Below are 21533 nucleotides of genomic sequence, written 5' to 3' on the forward strand. Positions count from 1 at the left end.
ATATAGCTATACATATGCAATGTATTGTAAAAGTATTTATATATTCATCATATTAATTTGTTTTGTTAATTTTCATGTATATATAAAATTTTTCAAATTTTAGAAAAAAAACAAACCAATATAGTGTGTATTATATACTATTTCATGCTATTTCATGCTCTAAATTATATACCCCTACACACATTTCGTGGTCCTTAAAAAAAAATTTTAAACGATATTTTTATTATAGTCATAATGCATATATTTTATGTGCAAACACAAATAAGTATACATATATGTGTATATCCATAATATATGTTTTTTTTTATATAAATACACGATATAGCATATGAATGTTCTTACTTGATTGTAATCACACCAATTTAAATCTAATAAATTAACATTATAATAAATTTTTCCTTGAGTATCTTCAATGATAAAATCCCCTGAAGGAATAAATTCGACGAGTTCAATCCTAAAAATAAATTAACAAATTATTTTATATAATAATATGATCAATGTTATATTATGTGTTTTTTTTTTTTTTTTTGGAAATAAAAATTTTCATTTTTTACCCTCGACATTCAAAAGTGGCAAAGTCCTGCCATTCGTTACTAGTTGAGTCATAAGAACATGATTTTTTTGTCTAAATTTAAAAAAATAATAAAAAATAATAGTTGTCTAACTGGTGTGTAGGGAGTAAATTTGGTAGTTTGAATATTTATGCAATTTCATTTTATATATATGTATATGGAAGTTGGAATATATAGTGTGATAAAATTATAATACTTTTAAAAAAATTAAAATAATATTACATTTACAAAATTAATTGTTGAATATTTAGGATATTCTGTCCATTTAACGAGAAAGTTAGCTGTTCTGTAATTTTTTTTTTTAAAAATCGAACGATATATTTTTGATAAATATATTAGACAAATAAATACAAATATATATGTACATACCCCCTACTATTAGGTATAGCTAGCTGATCATTTTTGCTAAAAGTTATATTTTCTCGGGTCAAGGTTGAAACACTATCTCGTACTGGGGAATAAAACAGATGCGTGTTAGTATGTATATATATGTGTATATAATTATAATAAGAATAGAGAAGAAAATAAACGATAATATTTGCACTTTAAATGCTTACTATTGAAAGCCCATAAAAAGTCGTCATCACAATATATTTTTTTTACATTTTCAAGTTCAGCCTTTATTCGCAAAACAGTATTTTTCATTTTTAAATTAATTTGAAATTTTTTAATTATTTATTTAACTATGTTTAAATGAAGAGTCTATATTTTATCATAAATATGGGGGATATTTTCCCGCACAAGTATTTTATAATTCTCCTAAAATTCCACAAAATATGTAAGAAATGGAATAAAGAAATTATTTGTTTTTTCAATTTTTTAGTGATATATTTCTATTGAACTTCTTTTATAAAATATGATATTGAATGGTGATTTGTTTAAAAAATCGCATGCACATTTATTTGGTTATATATACAGTGTGTAGGTATGTCATATAAATGTATTTTTTTTTTAATTTTAAAAAGTCCCAAAAATATAAAAAAATGAACAAATATGTATGTGATAGATTGCAAAATGGGATAAATTTGATATATCACAAATCCTCAAATATTACAGTATACGAATGTATACATATATGAATATATGGATATACGACTATATGAATATACGAATATATGAATATGCGACTATATGAATATACGAATATATAAATATATGAATGCTTTTTTATATTATATTTTTTACCTTTGTCAAGATATGATATGGTAAAAGAAACGTATAAATAAAATTAGAAGATTGTTAACGAAATTAAATATTTATTTTGCTTATACTATTTTTATTATTCTAATTTTGTTTTTATAGGTTACTTTACTAAAGAAAAAATAAAATTATTATTTTTTTTTAATATCATAAAAATAGAGAAAAATAAAAAAAGAGAAACCATGAGAAAAAATGTGAGCAATATTTTTAAGATCCAAACATGGTTATATATTTATAATATATATTTATGCATTATGATTTTTTTTTTACGAATTAGTATGCTTTTTAAATATACCATTTTTCCTCAAATTAATTGTTCTTCATAAGAATGTTAAGATAAAAAAAAACATTTTTATGAATATGGATTAAGAATATTTTATTTTTTATTAGCTTTTTTTTAATTGTTTTTTACAATTTTTATAAGAACAATAATTTTGCATAAAACTTTTTGAAAAATACTTGAAGTAGTACGAGCCAACTGAGGCAGGATATAATCATAAGCATATGCTTGTAGATATATATGTATATTTACACATATATGTATATATATATATACATACTTATGGTATATATTTTCAAACAAGTATAAATTATATTTGAGGGATAAGTTTCATATATGTACATAAAAATGTGCTGCGATCAGAATGAACTAGGGAAGCATAATTATATATGCATATAATATATATGGTCATAACTAATATTTTCGTTTTTGCATTTTAATGGTTTATTATTATTGTTTTTTATTTTAAAAAATTGATGTATTTGATTTAGTGGGTATTAGAATAAATTATAAACAAGTATGTGCCATAATGAGTGTAAAATTTAAAAGGAAAATATAAAATGAACCTTTTTTTTCTAAAATGTTTTTCATTCCTCTTTTTTTTAAGTTTAAAAATAAAATGCGGCTGTTTGTGTTCTACTACCAAACAGAACAACCATTTACAAAACTTTTGGAAGAAATTTAAGGATTTGTTTGTAGACAAAGAAACTGAACGAAATAAAAATATTATAACATATAATTTTATAAAAAATAGTAGAGAAACGAGTTATAAAGATATAATAAATAATAATGAAAAAACTGGATATGAAGTAAATCACATTAATAGATTAATATATATTAATAATTTTAAGACATATATATTAAGTGCGTATATTCCATATATACATATGAGTGTTAGAGATATATATATTATTTTAAAAAAAATAAAAGAATTAAATTTTAATACAGTATATACGTTTTTATTTTGGCCAGAAAATGAATATTTAGAAGATCAATATGATACTAGTAATTCAAAACTTTTTTATTTATTAAACTTTTGTGCATCGAATGGACTTTTTGTTATATTAGACATAGGACCATATGTTGATAATGTGTATAATTCAAATATACCACCATATATTTTGTTTAATAAAAAAATTAACAATTATATTAACAAGTCATATTCTGAAAATAGGAATAAAGGACTGCATCGATTTTCTCCTTGGAACATATGGAAACGAAATAAAAAACAATACGAGGAAAATTATGATGATTTGAATAGTCTAAAAAAATATGATATCGATAAAATTATAAATAAAAAAAAAACTGCATATAATAAGAATAATAATGTAGAAAATAATTATATATACAGCTTATATTATTTTCAAAGAGTTATAAAATGGTTTAATTATATATTACCAAAATTAAAGAAATATGTTAATATAAACAATGGGCCAATTATATATATAAATATAGACAAAACATTTGATAATGATTATATGTATACAATAATTTATTTAAAAAGAAAAAAAAAATTTCAAAACATATGTAAAATTGAAGATTATTTTGGAAATGATAAAAAAAAAAGTGCTACGACATTTTTAAGTTGCGTTATAAATTTTTTTAAAAGGATAAGAAGAAGTTATATATTAACTTTAGGCTATTTGTTATATATACGATTTAATACATATATAAAAGTTATACATGCTTATGAAAGTGGGCTAATTTATATAAATGAAATTAATAAATTAGTACAAAAACATTTAAAAAAAATTAATATATTAACAACAAATTATCCATATAGTAAAGATGAATTTATAAATACATATGCAGGAAATAATTGTTATAATCATTTTTTGCAAAATAATTGGTTTGATAATGAATGTATAAAATTGAATAAACCTTGTATTTGGTCTCAAGTATGGACAGGCGCTAAATATAGTATACATAATGTTAGCTCACCATATATTTTAAAAAAGGAATTTGATGATCCAATACTTTATGAAGCATCAGAAATATCATCTTCAAATATTGAACAAATTGAAAAAAATGCAGAAAATTCTAGTATTGATGGAAAAACTGGTTTTATAAAAGATCATGATAGTAATACTGGGAATAAGATAGATAAGGATAAGGTTTCCAAACTTAATGCAGAATATTTTGGAAATAATAAAAATGATGAAAGCGAAAATGGTGGCAAGGCATCGAATAGTAGCAATGAGGAAAATGATGACGAAATATATTCAGATGATGAACAAACAGAAAACGAAAGCATAAGTGATAAAAGCAATGAAAGTAGCAAAGAAAAAAGAATTCAACACAACTATAACAGTTACATAGGATATATAAGAAGCTACAAAGATTTAATGTTTAACATATTAATTTTTTTAGCAAAAGGTGGGGTATTTATAAATATTTTTCCTTTCTATAGTGGAAATAACATAAACAACTTATATTCTTATTTAGAACATTATAGTAAAGAAACTGGTCAGCCTTTAGATATTTATTTTAATAAAAAAGAACCATTATATTCTCATATTAAAAAACTTTTTAAAATAATATCCAAATATGGGCAATATTTATTGAAAGAAGATAAATTTATACATCCTGTAAAAATATCAAATAATATGGAAATTTACGACTATGATGTTATAAAAATCATTTGCAATAATAGCATAAAAGGAACTAACTATTTCAGATTAGATCATTTAAGTTATAACATGAATAGCTTTAGCTGTATTATATATAATACAAATAAGAAAAAAATTATTTATGATTCATCCTATAATTATAGTTATGAGTATTCATATGTTAAAAAAAAAGAAACATACAAGCCTATTGATAAATATTTATACTCTATAAAATCTGTAAATGAAGGACCAAGCATGTGCCTAAAGGGGGACACTATAAATTCAAAAAATGATAAAAAAAAGAAAAACACAAAAGAAAAAAACATATATGAATCAAAAAATAAAAATTTAATACCAAAAAGTATAACTAAATATATTAATGTGCTTTCACGGGCTTTTCCAAATAATCATTCTCAAATTTTATACGAAATAAATGTGTTAAATCATTATTATATAACGTTGGATTTAACAAAATTTCAGTGGTATATCTTAGTAATGAAAGATAATATAAACTATGTGAAATTATTTTTAAGTAATCACAGTTTATATATATATATATATGCCGATAACAAATTTATATATGGAGGATTTAATGAGTATAAATATGTTGAAATTATAAATGCAAAAAATATTTACATTATTTGCACAAATTTGGGAATCGGGTTTCCAAAGAAAAATATCAGAACAGATTTTATTGAAAATATAAATTTAAATGATCTAAGAAATCACGATTATTTTGAAAATGATAATAATGATGGAGAAAATACTCAACCGAAAAATTATGAACAAAATAGCTATATTAACCTAAATTTGCACACACACAAAAAAAAAAAAAATAACAATGAAAAAGATGATATGAACGAATCAGGTGAAAAGTCCAAATTTAGTGATAATAAAAATAAATTCAGTAATAATTATTATAATAATAGTAATAAGGAAAAAGGTGTTAATATGGGAAAAGGTCCAAATGATGGAAATAGTCAGAATAATAAACGAAAAAAAAAATCGATTTTTGTTGATTTTGAACTCGATGAAAATGATGACAGTATTAATAGCATGTATGAAGAAAATATTAAGCATAATTATTATGAAAGAGAAAGTATAAACACTTTTATATTTATCGTTACACAAAATGAATACGATATATATAATTGTGTTGGATTAAATGGGGAAATAATGAAAAACGAAAAGTCTATAGAACAGTATAAAAATACATACAATATGCTTGATTTCTCCGCGTTAAAATATGATATACAAAATAGAGCATTTTCTAAATTTCGAAATAATGATGAAACAAATATAACGAACAAAAAAAATAGCGATAAAAATATCATTTTAAATGTAGATAAAGGGAACAATATAAATGATGACAAATATTCTACTCGAACAAGTAATATAAATAAAAATGTGAATTATAACATATCAAATTTTGAATTTTTAATGTCTAATAAAAAATTAGAAATAAAAAGTCTTACAAAAAATATTTTAAAAATGTGCTCATCAGGAGTTTTATCTTTTTTTTTTAATAAAATAAATTACTATTGTAAAACTGGAATATTTAAAATTTTAAATAGATTTAATAAGGTTAATAAAAATTTAATTAATTCCCCATTATCTTGGTATACATTGTTATATTATATTAATAACATAGATTTTATAAGATCAAAATACTTGTTAAAATTAACTTCATATGATGAAAAAACAGGTACAATAGATGGATTATTTAGGGGATTTGTTTATATTAATAATCATGTGTTAGGAAGTTTTTGGGTTACAGATGATAAAGTAAGTTATGAAAATGAAATTAATGAAGATAAGCTATTAAAAAAAAAGACAAAGAAAAAAAAAACGAAAACAAAAACAAAAAAAGAAAAGATGGCAAATAATGAAAATTTAATTACTATACCTTTAACAAGATATATGAGAATACCAACGGATTGGTTAGTTGAAGGAATCAATGTTATAATAATTTTTGATGAATTTGGAGGTAACCCATATAAAGTAGCAATTGTACAAGAAGTTTTACATGGAGGTGTATATAGCTTAACAAAAAAAGAGAAATATGTAAATTGGCTTTTATTGCTTTTTATTTTGAGCTTTATTGTTTTTATTATATTTTTTTGTTTTAAAGCATTAAATAATTATTTTAAAACTAAAGAAGAAAATGAGAGAAATAAACAAAATTATCAAAATATAATTGAAAATATCATAACACATAATATATATGTAAATAGTTCATATGATGATGCAACAGAAGAATCAAATAGTGAGCACATTCAAAATGTGAGTGACTTTTTGGACTCATAATTTTTAGCTTATCATTTTTGTTATACAAACACATATTAGAAGTGTAATTAGAGTATGTGTGAAATTATTTTTATAAAATTTTACACATATATGTGTAAGTGTTTCAAATTAAATTATTTTATACTTTTTTATTCATTTTTTTTGTTAATATGTTAATGTATATTATTATATAGGATTATTTCAGATTCATGCTCAAGGCATTTGTTTAATATAAATTTGTCTTTTAGGCTATATAATATTATCATACATACATATATATTTTTTTATAGTAACCCTTGTTCTTTGACTTTGCTTCATTCATTTTATATTTATTTCGTTTAGCTTTATTTCATACTTCTTCCCGCTTTTTTCAATATTAGATACAGTACCCATGCTTTACGGGGAGTTATGTATTTTATTTTTTTGAAACATTATATATGGGGAATGGTCATGTTTTTTATATATAATACATAAGTATTTTATCTGGATATTATTTTTGAAAACATAATAAAATTTTTGTTGGTACTTTTTAGTATATATTTTTATTTTATTCATTAATTATTAAAATTAATTATGTTTTAAACACTTGTTATAAAAACTAAAAAATATAATTCTCAGAAAAGTGTGGATATGAAAAAATAAAAGATAAAAAAATTAAGCATGTTTAAAACAAAAACAAAAACTAAATCATTAATTCAAATAAGTATATTCAATTATTGAAATTAGAGGATCGGAAAAAAAATACTGATAATAAATATAACGATGAAAATAATAATAATTATTCACTAAAAATGGTAAATATAATAAGATGTAAGATATTACAAAATATGTAAGCACATGTGTACATGCAAATTTACACTATATATGCAAGCACATTATACAGTTAAGGATTATCATTAATCACATTTATATTTTCGCTTTTTTTTTTAATTATAATATCGGAAATATAATACAATACAAAGTTAAAAAAAAATGGTATAATAACCATTATGAATATAAGCCTATATCTTACATCTTTAATGCATGATATAGTATAAAAAGTAAAAATATTAGTGATAGGGGATGTTAATACAAAAACAAAAATTACAATAAATTTTGCTGATAAAATTACAGATAACCATAAAATCAAGTTGTCAATTAAACTGTTTGAATTATTGCTTTCTGTTTTATCAAGGATATATATATCTTTATTTTCATAAATTTCATCATTTTTTAAATTATTATTTCCGTTTATATTAATGCATACTTCTTTGTTTAGTAATTCTATATTGAATGACATTAACTTATTTCTGTCCTGGAATTTTTCATTATTATTGTAGTCTATTGATTTGTGAATTTTGTTTATATCAATTGAATTGGGGGATCTCTGGCCATCTTCACAATTTTTATTAAATGAATTTGAATTTAAATCTGATAGTTCAATAATATTACTATTTTTATTAGTAGTATATTCATCATTGGTCATTTTGTTATTGTTTGGGCTAATAGCTATTGTATCAGTATTATTATAAATTAAATTATTGATAGATTGTTTATCATTACTATCATTATTTAAATCGAATGAAGGGTAACATGGTAATATGTCGCTGTGTTTATGCATTATCGATTTATATTTATTATGAAAAAAACTAAATTTAAAATATTTAGTTACTTTAAAAATATCAAGTAGCGTAGCTTGCAAATATAATCCAAGCGATCCATCCAAAATAACTTGAGTGAAATATATGGAGCATTCATCCATATTTACTTGGAATAAATATAGCAAAATTTTACAATGAAAAAAAAACATACTAAAAAAAATATTAAAAAAATGAATTACTGTATTTCCAATTAATAATAAAGCAACGTCTTCAAAAAAATTTAATAATGTTCGTCGTGGTTTCTCAAATATATGCTTTGCTATTAAAATAGATATTGAGCTAACTGCTAAAACTCCTTGAACTAAAAGCCCAAACTCCCCAGGCATTATATAGCAATGTTCGTCCATCTTTTGAAATATCTTTTAAATATTTGTTCCCAAATTGGTCGATCTTTATTTATTATGTCCTTCATGTTATTATATATTTATATATATACATATTTGCATATAGGCATTGATACACATATATATATTATAATACTATGTTATGTTAAATACACACACATTTCTAGAAATAGGTTTAAAATTATTTAAATATATATTTTTATTATCAAAATGCATTATAGAGAAGGTATAATTTTTTTAATTTGTTTTTGTATAATGTTAGTACTATACATATATAATATTATAAATTATATCAAAAGAATTTTAATGTATCGCCTTAACATCACATTAATTAATATATTATTATAGATATATAAAAAATTTTATTAGTTTTCTTTAAAAAATAAGGCATATATACACACAATACATACATATATAATATTTTAGTACAAATTTCAGCAAATACGAAAAATTTGGTTAGCAAAAAATAAATATTGGAAACTTAAAAACAAAAATTTTACCCCTTCATTTGAAATTAAAAAAATAAAACAATATCAAAACATTCAAAAAAAATATTGAAATAATAATGACATAAAAATATAAAAAATTAATTATAGGGGAATATATGATTCGTATTATGGCCACTTTTGCCTATGTAATAATATATATAATATAGAAAGAAAAAATTGTTATATATTTTTTTTAAATAATTAGTATGAGTTTTTTATTTTTAAAGGAGTTAATTATGGTATTATATGGTTACATATTTAATATACTTATTTGTTACGCTAATTTTATGCTCTAGCTATATATTATTTTTAAAAGCTATTTTTGTGTATCCTTTCTTTGCTATAAAAGTTATTATATAGTAACTATGCTGAATGCGGGAATAAACTATTATTCATATAGGCGTATGAAAATTTCTGAAATTTTTGTATGTATATATAATATATTATATACAATATAGCCATTTATGTTTATATATAATATTATTTTTACTGTATATTATAATGCTTATTCCTAAGGGCACTTAAAAAAACGGCTAAATCTTTATGAATATATTATAATGGGTATACCATATTATTATTGGGCACATTCAAAGCCCTTTGCTCTCCTTTTTTTAAGCTGCATAAATATGGCGAGCAATGTATTTACATATGTATGTAGTATTGGATATGCATATTATTCTTTTTTTTTAAGCAATATATACTAATTAGAAAGGCCATAATAATTAAATATTTTTAACAATTATATTAAAAAATATATAAAGTATATATAAAAAATGTACAATAAAAAACAATGGAATTTTTATATGCTTTATTTAACATATGTATATTTTTGTTTTCTAAATAAGCACAAAATTGTAAACGGTATATTCATATTTATTTCGTAATTTTTTTATATATATTTAAAACATATTTTTTTCATCTTTTCCTTATTTACTCAAATGATTTTTTAAATTGATTATTTTATTTCTCCCTTATTGTTTAAGAAATATGATTTAATTAAAAATTTTTTTTCTTAGTGAACTTTTAAAATAGTATTTTATTTTTGTAAAAGGCTTTTTAATTAATTTTTTTTTTATATATAAATATTTTTTGCAAAAATGGTTAAATATGCTAAACAAATAAGGAATCCAGGAAAATGTAAGGAAAAAACAAAATAAACTATTCAAGCTATTAAACTATTAAATAATTAAAATAGTTATCCAAAGTTTTATATAACATAAAATATGTATAGTTTTTTATGTTTATAAATAAGTTTTGTAAAATTGTATTATCGTAAATATTTTATACATATATACATATCATATTATGTGCCAGTTTTATATACCATATATATATGCATGACGTATTATATAAAATTCATGATGGAAGCCATATAACAATATTAATACTCATTTGTTCACATTTGTATTTATTTCAGGCGCAAAAGCTGCAGCTGTGGACTTAAGGGTTCACTTTAAAAATACTTATGAAACAGCAAGAGCTATAAGAAGAATGAATTTGTTAGAAGCTAAGAAATATCTAAATGCAGTTATTGAGAAAAAACGGTGTGTACCATTCCGTAGATATAATGGTGGTGTAGGAAGAACTAACCAAGCAAAAGAATTTAATCATACCCAAGGTAGATGGCCAGTAAAGTCATGTAAATTTCTTTTAAATGTTCTTGATAATGTCCAAGCAAATGCAGAGGTAATTTGAAAAATTGTAGATTAATTTTTATGAGAACATAGAGGGAATATATATGTGCATATTTTACTGTGACCATAATAGTGATTAGTTATTGCTGTTCATGTTACTATTATTATTATTTTTTTTTAATGATGAAACGATGACGAGTATGAAAAAGTGAAAATTGTTTATTATTATTTTTAAATACATGTTTTATGTAGTTATTAATATTTAATAAATGTATTTTTCATTTTTATTGCATGATTATTTGAGGCATTTGGCTGAAAAAAAAAAATAATAATAATAGTGATCGTTTTACTTTCTTACACCCGAATATATATGTACATATATAGAAGATGGTGAATTGGAAATATTTATGTAGTATGTTATATAGATAAGTGCGTGCACTATACCCTCTTATTTTATAAAATAATTAATATATGTACCACACTAATTCTTTCCTTATTTCTCATCTTTATTAACAGTCAAAAAACTTGGATGTAGGAAAATTAAAGATAATACATATAATGGTCAATAGAGCCAGACCAGGAAGAAGAAGAACATTTAAGGCCCATGGAAGAATTAATCCATTTATGTCTTCCCCATGCCACATTCAAGTAATTGCAAGAGAAATCACAAAACCCGCTAAAAAATCTCTTTTAACAAATAAGGAAAAACAAAAACAATTACCTTTCAGAATTACCTTAAAAAAATTAGTAAAGTTAAATATATCTCAGCAAAGAATTAATAAAAGTAAAAAATTAGCCAAATAATTTTGTATATAATGATGGATATATATATGTATGTATATAATTTATTTATGAATAATTAAGAATATATAAACTTAAAGAAAAATGATATCTATAAAAATTATTTTTTTAATAAAAAACTCAATCTCAATATATGTATATCTTTATGTGTGCATATTTTTACGAACATAAAATTATATTAAATAATATTTATAAAATTGTTAAAAAAATATAATTTATATAAAATTTCATTCTGCGGGTTTATAAGGCATAATATATATATAATGCGAAATAAGTTTATATTGGTTTAAAATAGAATGATATAGTAAAATATACTTTTTATTTTATGGGGAATTCGAATAACATATACTCAAATCGGTAATTATAAAAAAAGAAGCTAATAAAGGAAATATGTTATATTAAGTAATAAAGTGTAATAGCCTTTTTTCCATGTCGATATTAAATTGAGAAATATAGGAAATGATATATCATGATGAATTGTCACTTAAAAAAAAAGTTAGTAAATATTATGGGACATAAACAATTATAAACTTTTATTATCATACTATTATATAAATATTTATTATCATAATGTTGTATTAATTCGGTTGACAATTTTTTATTAAAAAAAAATTAAATAAAAGGTGTGCTCCCCACAAATTATGTATGCAAGCTTTGTATATTAGTTAACAATATTATTTGTTTATGGTAAGTCTTTATGACTATTTACATGCATATATTTTAGAAAAGAAAAAACAAAAAATAAATACATTGTAAAATTATACTCCAAAAAATAATGCGAAGCAATAAAAGTATTAATTTTTCTGTAATACATTAGCATTAACGTTTTCACCATTTGTCATTATATATATATTATATTTTTTTTGATAAATACGCTATTAGTGTGTGCGTAATACTGACGCATGTATATATATTTTTTTATATGGGTATAAAAGTTTATTAATAAAATAAAGTGTGCACTAATTGGTGATATTATGAATAAGTGCAGGGATGACAATATGCTTTTTTTAAGCAAACACGCGAAACCTGATTATCCGTGGTTAAAAATTAATTGAGCTTTAAATCCTTGTAAAATAATAATAAAATAAATAATAAGAGAAGCCTTTTTATTATATTGTAGATAAAGTACTAACATATAGTTTTCCGCCATTTGTTTTGTAAGAAATAAAAAATAATACAATTATATGTATCCCTAGTTACAATATATTCCCCATTTTTTTGATTAAATGTACCTATAAATATTTTATGTATTTATGGTACAACAAGCTTCACAAATAAAAATACAGAAATTTTAACTAATATATTTTGTGTTAAAATATTTTTTCATTTTTTATTTGAGCATTCATATATAAAATAATTTATATTTAACTTTTTATCCAGGTTTTCCATAAATTTATAACTTAAAATTTTCTTGTTTATCTTTTAAAAATCAAACACACAAAATGAATATTATATTAAGTATAGACCAAAGTACTCAGTCCACTAAGGTAATCTTCTTTGATGAAGAATTAAAGGTCTTACATATGAACAGCTTAAATCACGAACAGAAATGTTTTAAGCCTGGTTGGTATGAACATGACCCAGAGGAGATAATTGCGAATTTATATAAATTAATGAATGAAGGAATAAATGTTTTAAAGGAAAAGTATAAAACGGTTGTAATAAAATGTATAGGTATTACTAACCAACGAGAAACTGTTATAATATGGGATAAAGAAACTGGCAAACCTTTATACAATGCAATAGTGTGGTTAGATACAAGAGTAGAAAATCTTGTTACGGAATTTTCTAAAAAGTATAACAATGATTATTTTCAGAAAAAAACGGGTACATATTTTAATACATATTTTAGTGCTTTTAAAATATTATGGTTAATAAAAAATAATAAAACTATAAAGGAAAAGGTAAAAAATGGTACAGCTATGATTGGAAATATAAATACATGGTTGATTTATAATTTAACTAAAGGAAATTGTTATACAGATGTAACAAACGCATCTCGAACACTTTTAATGGATATCAGTACATTACAATGGGATCCAGAAATGTGCAAAATGTTTGGTATTACTAACATGTATGCTTTACCCGAAATAAAATGTAATTGTTATAATTTCGGTTTAGTAAAATCAGAAAAAGTGCCAGATTATTCAAATGTTCCAATTACTGGTTGTATAGGTGATCAACAAAGTGCATGTATAGGTCAAGCAATTTTTGATGAAGGAGAAGCAAAGTGTACATATGGAACAGGTGTTTTCTTATTAGTTAATACAGGAAATAAAATCGTATATTCTTCATGTGGATTAATCACAACAGTTTGTTATAAATTTAATGACGATGATAAACCAAATTATGCTCTTGAAGGTTCAATAGGTACAGCTGGATCAGGCGTATCGTGGCTAGAAAATGTTAATTTAATTAAAGACACATCTGAAGTAAATGATATTATGGAAAATTGTAAAGACACCGAAGGAGTTGTATTTGTTCCAGCTTTTGGTGGTTTATTTGCTCCAAGATGGAGATCAGATGCTAGAGCATGTATAAGTGGCATGTCTTTTAATACAAGCAAGGCGCATATTGTTAGAGCCTTGCTAGAAGGTATAGTTTTCCAATTAAGTGAAATCGTAAATTCACTAACATCTGATATGGATATAGAAATGATTCATCTTTTGAGATGTGATGGAGGAATGACTAAAAATAAAGCATTTATGCAATTTAATGCAGACATATTAAATACAAATATTGAAGTATCCAAATATAAAGAAGTAACGGCTCTTGGTGCTGCTGTATTAGCTGGTTTAGGAGTTAAACTGTGGAAGGATTTAGATAGTGTTAAAAGTTTAATAAGAAATAAGGAATATACATTTAATTCCAATATGGACGCTAAGAGTCGAAGCAAGAAAATTAAAGAATGGAATAAAGCCGTTAATAAAGAATTGCTACAATCATAATCTTTATCTCATTTTTATTTTTGTTGTTTCCAATTTGAATTGGATTGTTTCTAATTTGTTTATATATTTTATTACTTTTTTAATGTAAACATATTACCGCTTATTTATCTATCATTTTATATTTTCCCCGTATTTCGTCATTTATTGCATTGTAATATATATATAACATTTTACAATTTATATACTTTGACGAGTTATAATTATGGGGAATATATATATATGCTGTTATAATAGTAATGATAGTATCAATAAAAACGTAAATATAATAATAATAATAATAATAATAGTAATGTAGTAATAAGTCATCGATGTGGAAAACGGAGAACATTGTGTTGTTAAAACACATGCTTAATTATTAAGGCATTATATGAAAGCGTAAACAAAAAATATAATTAAGTGTATTTCTATACTTATCTGGGTATATTTCCCTAATGCTGCACATAAGTACATAAACAAATGTATTAAAATATACATACGTTTTCATGTGTTAGACAAACTGAAGTTAGAGAGTAAATTAATTTTAATTGCGGAATGACGATTACATATAATGTAGGCAATTTTGTTTTTAATATTTTCTATCTAAAAAAATTGCATAGTTAATATGCTATCTTCAACTTGTTTAATGATAATATATTTTTTATTATAAATTGTGTGGTTTAATATTCATTTTAAATTCCGTAATATTAAAATGTATTATCATTTTGTTACATATATATTTATTTTACTATTATTTATTTTTTTGTTATTAAAGAAACACGTAAACAAATTTAAATAACTTTTAATAACTTATGGAGTTAAATTAATATTTTCCTAAATGTATAAAGGGATAATTAAAAGTATATTTCGTGGCATTACAATAAATGGGAACTGTTATATGTATGTAATATATAATATTTATATGTAAAATGATAATAATAAATAAAAAACCAAGGGGAATGTTTCCTACATATAAATAAAAAAATTATAGTGTGTGAAAAATTAATTGGCAAAAACACTTAAAGTACATTTGTATATTGTGAAAAAAATATAGATAAATATAAAATCAATGTAGTATAAAATTAACATTGTAAAAAATTAGGAATTTTGGAAAATAATTTTGTTACATATATATATGGAAACACCGAGGGAATTAGAATTTTTCTACATATGCAGTGTTATGTTGAGGTGTGGAGAAATAAATAAGAGATTTCAACAATAAGGTAAAAATATTGAATTTAATTTCTTTTGTTTTTTGGCACACACACGCCTATTCAAAAATTTTTAAATTATGTTTTTTTATTTGCTTTACTTTCATGGGTAACAATGGTTTATCTATTTTTATTTACCGTGACTACAAAATTGTATGTTATAAATACTATTTTTTTGCAACAAAACAAAAAATACCATCTATTAAATATTTATTGAATATATTTGTAATATTGATAAAAAAATAAAAAATATAGTACGGTTGTATATATATATATTAAAGAAAAATTTAATGTTCATTAATGTATATATAATTGAAGGATGCACGAATACAAAAACATAAAAAATGGAAGTTATATTTTAGTAATGTAAATAAATAAATATATATATTACAAAATATTAATTTTAGTTAGTTTTAACTAATATTTAATCATTAATTTTTATGAACAAATTTTTTTCTACATTTTTTTTTTTTACAACCAACACTTAGAATTTTTTTTTATTAACAAATCATAATTTTAGTTGCGTGTACTATTTATTAGCTATTTTGTTAATGTTATAAAAAAAAAGTTAAAAATATATATGTATTGGAGATTAATATAGTAACTATAATTTTTAATAAGGCAACACGCTAATTTTTATATGTTATATATATATATATATTTTTTTTTTGAGAATTGTTCTTGCCTATTTAAAAAAATATCGATAAAAAAAAGCCATAACAATTAAAATTTTTTTTTTAATATAATATTTTTCATATTTATTTTATTTTTTCCATTTAAAAAAGACGTTGTGTAAGTGAACTCTTTTGTTATTTCGTTATACTATATTCATTATTTTATTTTATTTATTTTTTGTATTATTTATTTATTTATTATTTTTTTGTTTATTATTTTTTTGTTTATTGTACAACATCGCTGAATAAATCAATAAATAGTTACTAGAGTTTTGTTGGAAAAAAAATATATATAATGATATTTTTCCAAATAGACAGCAATGTCCTATAAAAACATAAAAAAGTAGACATTTTAAAAATATATAAAATAAGAATATAGCATATTAGAATTAAGTATACTAATTTGTTTTAATATTATATATATGTGTGTATGTATGTGCGTATCTTTGTACATTGGGTGCACAGTTGAATGCTTAAGATATCCATTAACTGCTGAATTATCAATATGCTGAAAAATACCATAAAAATAAATAGAACAAAGCGAGAACAAGTAAAAAATCTTTTATTTTCGTTATTTTGTTAAGATATTTATCAATTATTTTCTCATAATTTATCTATATTTTTTGAGAATCCATTTAGTAATATTTTATACCATTTTTAAAAATTCTTTTATAGAGTAGGGCATTATTAGAAAAAAAATTGTCGAAAGATTCTGTTACGTCTACAAAATTTTGCGTAATAATAATAAATGCATGTATAATAAATATTTATATTTTTATATATGGATAAATCATAAGGGCGTAGCGCGGGTTTATCTTTTAGCATTACGCTTTTCTCCTTTTTTGCATATATGTCATTTAAATTTTGATAAATTTATAATAATATTTTTACATTTTTATAGGATTCATCTGAAGATCGAGAAGAAGATTCAAACAGTAGCAACAACATTAATTTAAATATATTGAAAAAATCAAATAACACAAAAATTTCAAATGCTGATAATACTGATTCATTTATTCGTAGCAGTAAGTCGCATTTGAAAAGTTTTTCTGCAAAATCTAATAAAAAAAATTCATATAAATTAAATAAAGTGATTGAATTGAATAAGAACAACGATATAGTTTCATATAATAACATAAAACAAGAACATTCGAAAAGAGAAGGCACCAATTTAGGTGATAGTATAATTTATGATCAGATAGAAAATAATAACTTTGGAGTATATAGTGGAAAGCCTCAAGAAGGTATAAACAATCAAATACAAAGTGAAAATCAAGTAGTATCTAATTTTAAAGAAAATAATAAAATATTTCTGAGGAAAGTAGCAGATATACCAAGTGGCGGGAACATAACAAATTTATCTCATATAACACCATCTGAAAAAGGCAACTTGATAAATACTGAAAATAATTTACGTAGTGATATTATTGTTAATAACAAATTGCCATATCCGTATTATGATAACAAAAGTAATTATTTAAAAAACGAATTAGATTATTGCAATATACCTGATACATTTAAATCATCTTCTATTATTGGTGCAAATTATAATACCACCAATTTGTATAATGATAGTTACTTAGAAGCTATTCACAAAGAAAGTTTGAAATTTTTTATGAATAATAATTTGAATATACACGAAAATAATTTCAATAATTACACTAACAGTTTAAACCCATATACGTTTGGTAATTACAATAACTACAATTTGCCTACATATAATAATAGCAATTTTAGCAATAATTTGAGCAGTGCTACGAGTAATAATTTTGATTTATATGGACATAATAATTCATTAATTAAGGAAAAATTTACCGCACCGCATTCAAATTTTAATAATATAGAAAATAAGTATAAAGATATAGAAGCATACAATAAGCCTTTAAATGAGTTATATAGTAACCCACATATAACGAATGAAATGGACTTTACAAATATGTATAATAGTTATACACCAATAGACAATAATAACACCAAAAAAGTTATTGATAATTCAAATTACATAATTAATGGAAGTACATCATTACCTATGTCAAATTTAGGGGCATCTAATTTTGGGATTACAGCCCCTGGAAATGTTTACGATAATAAAATAAATTTAGATGTGTATAATAATAATAGTAATGATCAGCATATTAATGCGAATGAAACCAAAATTTTAGAGCATATTAATAATGAATCTAGTAATTGTATGATTAAGGAACCTATAGTAGAAAGCGAAAATAAATTATTAAAACCTACAAATACAATATTGGAAAATGAAATGAGAAAAAATGATGTTACAGTATCTGAGCAAGTTAGTTCTCACACTGACTATTCCAGAGCAACTCACAGTTCGCACGTTGTTGATAAAAAAATAGTGCATGAAGGGTTTGAAACTATAAAAATCCCCAAATATCGTGAAGTAGAAATAGTTGAGAAAATTGTTGAGATTCCAGTAGTACACAAAGTTAACAAATATGTGAATAAATATGAAATTAAAGAAGTAGAAAAGGTAGTAAAGAAGCCAATTAACAAATATGTTGAAACTAAAATAGAAGTGCCTGAATTACATTTTCAAGACAAAATAGTTGAAGTTCCTGAATTACAAGAAGTTGTAAAGATTGTAGAAAAGGAAGAGGTGAAAGAAAGACTTGTATATAAGAATAAAATTGAAACAAAAATAATACCAAAATATATTGAAGTTCCTGTAATAAAAATAGTCAACAAATATGAAAGTTACGATGATATAGGTGAAGTTATAAAAACAGTGCCAGTAAAGAAAATAGTGGAAATACCAAATGAAGTAATAAAAAAAGTTAAAATTCCTATTAAAAAAATAATTGAAGAACCTAATTATGTCCCAATAATTAAATATAGAGATATTCCAATAGAAAAAATTAGATATGTTCCTAAAGTCCAAACAATTGAATTAGTAAAAAATATTCCTAAAATTATAGATATTCCAGTTCCAGTAAAAGTTCCCAAAATAAAAATAATAGATAAACCAGTTTTCGTAAATAAATATGTTGATAGACCTGTAGTTGTACCTGTTTCAAAAACAATTAAGCCAATATATAAATATGAAGGTAAAAAGGTGATAGAAATACCTATACATAAGCCTTACATTGTTACACACGATACAATTGTTCCTAGGTATGTTGAAAATGATATGCGTAATGGTAGATGCGAAGTATATGCTAGAAGATTAGACATAAATTCGTTGAATCCAATAATAAGAAATGAATTATTTAATACAGTAAATAAAAACAACTTTAATTTACAAAGGTCAATGAGTGCAAGTAATCTTTTAGGAAATAGAAAATATATTGGTGACATTTTCTATTCATCTAACAATATAAATTTTAATGGAATAAATAAAATTGATAGCAATACATTATTGCCAAACAAATATTCTAAATTAAATTTCGACAAAAAATGTGATTATGCTTATAATACAGGTGTACGAAATAATATGAGATATGCTCCTGGAACCATGTCTCGAAATAATAATATACATGCTAATCAAAATTCGAATGGATTACAATTTTCGAAAAGTTTGAATAATAATAATAATAATAATATAGGGATTAGAAATAATGTTTTTTTTAACTTTTCAAAAAATATTTGTCATTCTAGTAACCCAATAAAAGGCAGCAATAACAGTGGCATCGGGATTCCTATGTTTAATTCAAATGAAATAATTGTCAAAGGTAAAAATAAAAGCAATGTTATTAATGGTAGAGATAGAAGTGGCTTAGAAATAAATGGTTTTAATTCGTCGAATAAATTACATAGTGACAATAGTGGAAAAAATTTGAATTTTAATCACAATTCTCAATTTAACAAAAGTATGGGGAGCAATAATTATGGATATATAAACGATATGGCGAATAAATTTAAGAATGAAGAACAATTATATAAGTACCAGTCAGATACTCGAGAAAATATAAGAAGCAATGGTTACAGAAGTATGAATAATTCCAATAGTATACCCCCATCAAGAAATCTAAGCCCTAGTGTCGGATCTGTTGATGGAATTAGTACATATGTTGTTGAATATTTAGGAGATGATGAAAGAAAAATTAGCGATCGTAGTTTTACTAATGAATTAAATAACAATATGACAGAAAATATAGGTAGCAATTATTCGTTTAGTGGTGATATGCGTACATAGGAAAATGAATGATTTTTCTAGTTCATGGATGAAAATAGAAATAGAAATAGAAATACGTGGAAAAAAAAGAAAAAAAAATTCAGAAACATTATAATATATTAAGTGGTAGTTGTTTAAATATGGATATTGATTTTTTTTGTCAGTGTTAGAATGGATTGTGGGTGAAATGAGGTTTCTTTGTTTTAGTGCGTTTATTTCGTTAATTTTGTGATTTTTTCGTAACTGTTCTGAGAATTAAATGCTATTATAATGCAAAAGAAATGTTGCATAGAAATAGCGTAACCGATTTTGTGATTTTAGTAAAGTTTGACAAGAACAAGATGGGGTTTAAATTTTTGTGGCTTAATTTAATTTGTTTTGTATATATATATACAATAAATAAGTATATATTTTACTTTGTTCATATGCCAATTTGTTATAGTGTATAATTAAAATGTTTTTTTATTTATTGTGTGCCAAAACAACATGCATAGAAATCGTTTTTTACTTTAGCTAATTTTCGAAGATAATAATGTGTATGCACTCAATTATATATATTAGTGAGATATTCAAACATTTTTACATGCATTTTTTCCTTTTGTGGTAAGTACGGAATATGGTACTTATATTTATTGACTTTACTCATTACTAACTAGTTGTGAATATATAAATATAGAAAATAAGTCGATACTATATTCGATTGAGACTCGAAAAATTAAATAATTTCAAAAAAAA

General features: G+C 22.6%; 6 protein-coding genes and 1 non-coding gene across 7 annotated transcripts; 5 read left to right on the forward strand and 2 right to left on the reverse strand.

Annotated features, from left to right (window-relative positions):
- Window positions 1-142: 142 nt before the first annotated feature.
- Window positions 143-1217, reverse strand: PBANKA_1363900 (conserved protein, unknown function; the record flags this gene model as incomplete). Its single annotated transcript, XM_034567282.1, has 6 exons — window positions 143-193; window positions 343-454; window positions 555-625; window positions 795-858; window positions 942-1023; window positions 1130-1217. 6 exons carry the CDS (start codon window positions 1215-1217, stop codon window positions 143-145), a joined length of 468 nt encoding a protein of 155 aa, XP_034423795.1.
- A 1395-nt stretch (window positions 1218-2612) lies between these two features.
- On the forward strand, window positions 2613-6968 carry PBANKA_1364000 (conserved Plasmodium protein, unknown function; the record flags this gene model as incomplete). Its single annotated transcript, XM_034567283.1, has 1 exon — window positions 2613-6968. One exon carries the CDS (start codon window positions 2613-2615, stop codon window positions 6966-6968), a length of 4356 nt encoding a protein of 1451 aa, XP_034423796.1.
- An 862-nt stretch (window positions 6969-7830) lies between these two features.
- Window positions 7831-8934, reverse strand: PBANKA_1364100 (conserved Plasmodium protein, unknown function; the record flags this gene model as incomplete). Its single annotated transcript, XM_034567284.1, has 1 exon — window positions 7831-8934. The coding sequence occupies one exon, from the start codon at window positions 8932-8934 to the stop codon at window positions 7831-7833; it is 1104 nt and encodes a 367-aa protein (XP_034423797.1).
- Window positions 8935-10516: 1582 nt separating this feature from the next.
- Window positions 10517-11857, forward strand: PBANKA_1364200 (60S ribosomal protein L17, putative; the record flags this gene model as incomplete). The annotated part of the gene is made up of 3 exons (XM_034567287.1): window positions 10517-10556; window positions 10837-11105; window positions 11570-11857. The coding sequence occupies 3 exons, from the start codon at window positions 10517-10519 to the stop codon at window positions 11855-11857; spliced, it is 597 nt and encodes a 198-aa protein (XP_034423798.1).
- PBANKA_1364250 lies at window positions 11229-11380 on the forward strand. The gene has a single exon (XR_002688190.1). It is a non-coding gene; the product is annotated as a small nucleolar RNA snoR21 (small nucleolar RNA).
- A 1439-nt stretch (window positions 11858-13296) lies between the features above and the next one.
- Window positions 13297-14802, forward strand: PBANKA_1364300 (glycerol kinase, putative; the record flags this gene model as incomplete). Its single annotated transcript, XM_034567288.1, has 1 exon — window positions 13297-14802. One exon carries the CDS (start codon window positions 13297-13299, stop codon window positions 14800-14802), a length of 1506 nt encoding a protein of 501 aa, XP_034423799.1.
- A 2366-nt stretch (window positions 14803-17168) lies between these two features.
- Window positions 17169-20819, forward strand: PBANKA_1364400 (inner membrane complex protein 1f, putative; the record flags this gene model as incomplete). Its single annotated transcript, XM_034567289.1, has 3 exons — window positions 17169-17213; window positions 17339-17398; window positions 17565-20819. The coding sequence occupies 3 exons, from the start codon at window positions 17169-17171 to the stop codon at window positions 20817-20819; spliced, it is 3360 nt and encodes a 1119-aa protein (XP_034423800.1).
- Between the last annotated feature and the right edge of the window lie 714 nt (window positions 20820-21533).

The sequence above is a fragment of the Plasmodium berghei genome, assembly GCF_900002375.2.
Source record: "Plasmodium berghei ANKA genome assembly, chromosome: 13".
In the NCBI taxonomy this organism is placed as follows: domain Eukaryota; phylum Apicomplexa; class Aconoidasida; order Haemosporida; family Plasmodiidae; genus Plasmodium; species Plasmodium berghei.